This window comes from Protobothrops mucrosquamatus, unplaced genomic scaffold, assembly GCF_001527695.2.
Source record: "Protobothrops mucrosquamatus isolate PMUCROS unplaced genomic scaffold, P.Mucros_1.0 scaffold17952, whole genome shotgun sequence".
NCBI lineage: Eukaryota > Metazoa > Chordata > Lepidosauria > Squamata > Viperidae > Protobothrops > Protobothrops mucrosquamatus.
Window position 1 is genome coordinate 1 of NW_015403711.1, and position 3,051 is coordinate 3,051.

Consider the following 3,051-nt stretch of genomic DNA (forward strand, 5'->3'; position numbering starts at 1 on the left):
CCCCGTGGCTGGGACTTTGCGGACCCCGAATTAGCGCCTGGGCCCCGAGGTTTCTTGCACCGAAAGAGGAAGGAGACGGAAAGCGAAAGCGAAAGGGGGAAACTGAGGCATTTTCAGAGCTGAATTCACAAATGGCAGCAAAGAGTATAAGAAAAAAAGACGCTTTTTGGCAAAAGTGTTTTTGCAACCTCAGTTTTTCTTCTGAATCTCCATTTGTTTTTTAAGGGGAGGGAAGAGTTGAGCTTGGATTCCTTCTTGGGGGAGACTCTGAGGCTCCCATTGGTCCCTCCGCTTTCCTGGGCCCTCCCAGGTCTGAAGTTCGAGGGAAACGCCTCCTCCCCCCAATCCAGACCCATCTATTCCGCCTCTGGGGCTGGGAGCCTCCGCGTCTCTCTCCCCTCTCTTGGGGGGCGCTGGTGGGGCGGCATCCATGGGCTCCGCTGGGCTCCCCCTGACGGTGCTGCTGGTGGTGGGGGCGCTCGACCGGATCCCCGGAAGCGAAGGGGGAAGGAGACTCCCGGTAAGGAGGGGGCTGGGGGGGAGGAGGAGGAGGTTGTGAGGGGCCGTCACTGCCTGGGAGGGGAGAGAAAGAAAGGGGCTGGGACCCTAGAAGTAGGGAAAGGGGTGCAGGGCAACAGAGACGGGAGCCTCGATCTCCGCGTGGTCTCCGCCCCCTCCGTCAGGAGGACGGAGAGGGGTCGCGGGAAGGTAACCTAGGTGGGATAAGAGACAGCCGGGTCCCTCTCTGTCCCCCCCGTGGCTGGGTGGGAGGGGGACCTTGCGCACCCCGAATTAGCGCCTGAGCCCCGAGGTTTCTTGCAACGAAAGAGGAAGGAGACGGAAAGCGAAAGTGAAAGGGGGAAACTGAGGCACTGAATCCACAAAGGCCACCAAAAAGTTTTTTTGCAATTTCAGTTTTTCTTCTGACTCTCCATTTTTTTTTCAAGGTGAGGGAAGAGTTGAGCTTCCTTTTCTTCTTGGGGGAGACTCTGAATTTGGGGAAGAGACGGAGAACCCCCCACCCCACATTCCCCCATTGCTGAATCGGGACCTGGAGGGGAGGGGGGAACTGAGGGAGAAGGATATTGGGTGGGGTCTGAATTGCCCCCCTAAATTGGCTGCCCAAAACGATTTCTTTGGTGAGGGGGGCTGGAGACCCTCCCCTTGAGGTGGTCTTGAGGGGCTTCAGGGTGACAGGAAAGAGGGCTGAATCCCCAAATCACGCAAAGGCAGCCAGTAGGAGTTAATTTGGTGGGAAGGAAAATTTGGGGGTAACTAGGGAATCTGGGGGTTCCCTTCTCCCCAAGATCCCCAGACCCCCAAGCCATCTAGGTCAAAATTGAGCAGCCCTCCCTCAACGGGGGGAGGGAAAGGACCCCCCATCTCCTGCCTACAACGGGGTTCTTTCAGCAGCCCCAGGAAGGCTCTCCTTAAGGGAGCTTAAAGGGGCATCTAGACCAACCCTTCCAGGCACAGTGAAAAAGGGAGACTCGCACTGAGTGTCATGGGGGGGCACAAAAGGAAGTCCACACACCCCCTCCAGTCCTGGCATGAAACGCCCCCCTGAAGTTGCAGCCCCCAAGACTGAAAATCTTCCCCTCCCTCCTCCGCTTCTATTGGGAGGGATACTGGGGGGGGGTCTGAGTTGCTCCTCTAAACTCCCCCTTTAATGAAGGGGGCTGGAGCCCCTCCCTTTGAGGTGGTCTTGGGGGGCTGCAGGGGGGAGTTTTGGGGAGGGGGACAGAAAAGAGGCCTCAAACAGCATCCAAAGGCAGCTTGTAGGGCTGAAGATGGGGGGAGGAAGGGAAGGTGGGGCTTGAAGGGTGGGGAGAGCCCAGGAGCATGGGTGTGGGTATCCTTGTGGTGAGCCCCTTCCCTTCAGCTCCCAAAAGGAAGAGGGAGAGAGAAGCTTGGATATTACTTTCCCTGCACCCCATATTTCCTGCCGGTTTGGGGAGGGGGGAATCCAGCGTTCCCTGCAGACAGACGGAGGCCTGGACCGGCTGAACTTCTGCCTGCCTTTTTCCACCCTGGGGAGATGGAGGAGGGTCCCTCGGGAAGCTCTTTCCCCCCTCCCTCATTTTCCTCCCCCCCCTCCAGACCCCCACCAAGGGGGAATCCCGCTGGGACCGACGGTTCCCCATCCCTCCTCCAGGGGGCGCCTTCCGGCAGCCCCTCGCAGCAGGTCTCCTGTCACTCCGCCTTCCCGTCGCTCCGCCCCTCCTCTAGTAGCCACTGGGAACCATGGGCCCTGGAGTCCCTCCTGAGGTCTTTCTTCTTTCTGCTCCACACACCCCCCCCCCGCAGCCCATTTCCTGGCCCAGCAGAAGTCCGAGTGCCATTTCTTCAACGGGACGCAGCGGGTGAGGTTCCTGGACCGGTACATCTACGACCGGCAGGAGATGGACTACTACGACAGCGACCTCGGGAAATACGTGGCCGTCACTCCGTTGGGGCAGCCTGATGTGGACAAGTGGAACAGCGATAAGGTCTACCTGCAGTACCAGAAGGCCTCCGTGGATTCCTTCTGCCGACACAACTACGAGGGTCTCCAGAGCAATTCTGTGGTTGGCCGGAGAGGTGAGTGGGGGAGGGGGAGTTCCATGGGGGGGGAATGCAGGGACCCCCCTTTTCATTTCATTTATTAGGACTCTCCCGGATAAAGATTTGCCCCTTATGCATTCTCTGCTCTCCGATCTATGAAATTTATTCATTGGTATTTCTTGCTATTTATTGATACTCCTAATCCCTTCACCTCCCTCCAAGCGGGGATCTGGATGGCATAGGATATAACATCACCACTAAATAAAAATGTATAAAAAATAAGGTTAAAAAATAAATTACCTTTAAAAAGTTTGAAATTCTACAAGGATGACAATGAAACATGCCAAAGGGAAGAAATAGATTCCCCTCCTTCCCATCAGTCCCATCAACTTCCTTCTCTTCCCAGGGTCCAAAGTTTCCCCTGCCCCAAAAAACCTCTTTCCAGAATATTATACCAAATATTATATTTTTTCTGGGGCGGGGAGGAATCCAGCAAGGTCTCTCTCT

The 3,051-nt window shown here is 56.2% G+C and overlaps 1 protein-coding gene across 1 annotated transcript; it reads left to right on the forward strand.

The window, feature by feature from the left end:
• Positions 1-2,300: 2,300 nt before the first annotated feature.
• LOC107301842 (HLA class II histocompatibility antigen, DRB1-16 beta chain-like) lies at positions 2,301-2,580 on the forward strand (the record flags this gene model as incomplete). The annotated part of the gene is made up of 1 exon (XM_015831014.2): positions 2,301-2,580. A coding segment is annotated over one exon (280 nt), but the record flags the coding sequence as incomplete, so codon positions are not given.
• Positions 2,581-3,051: the final 471 nt, after the last annotated feature.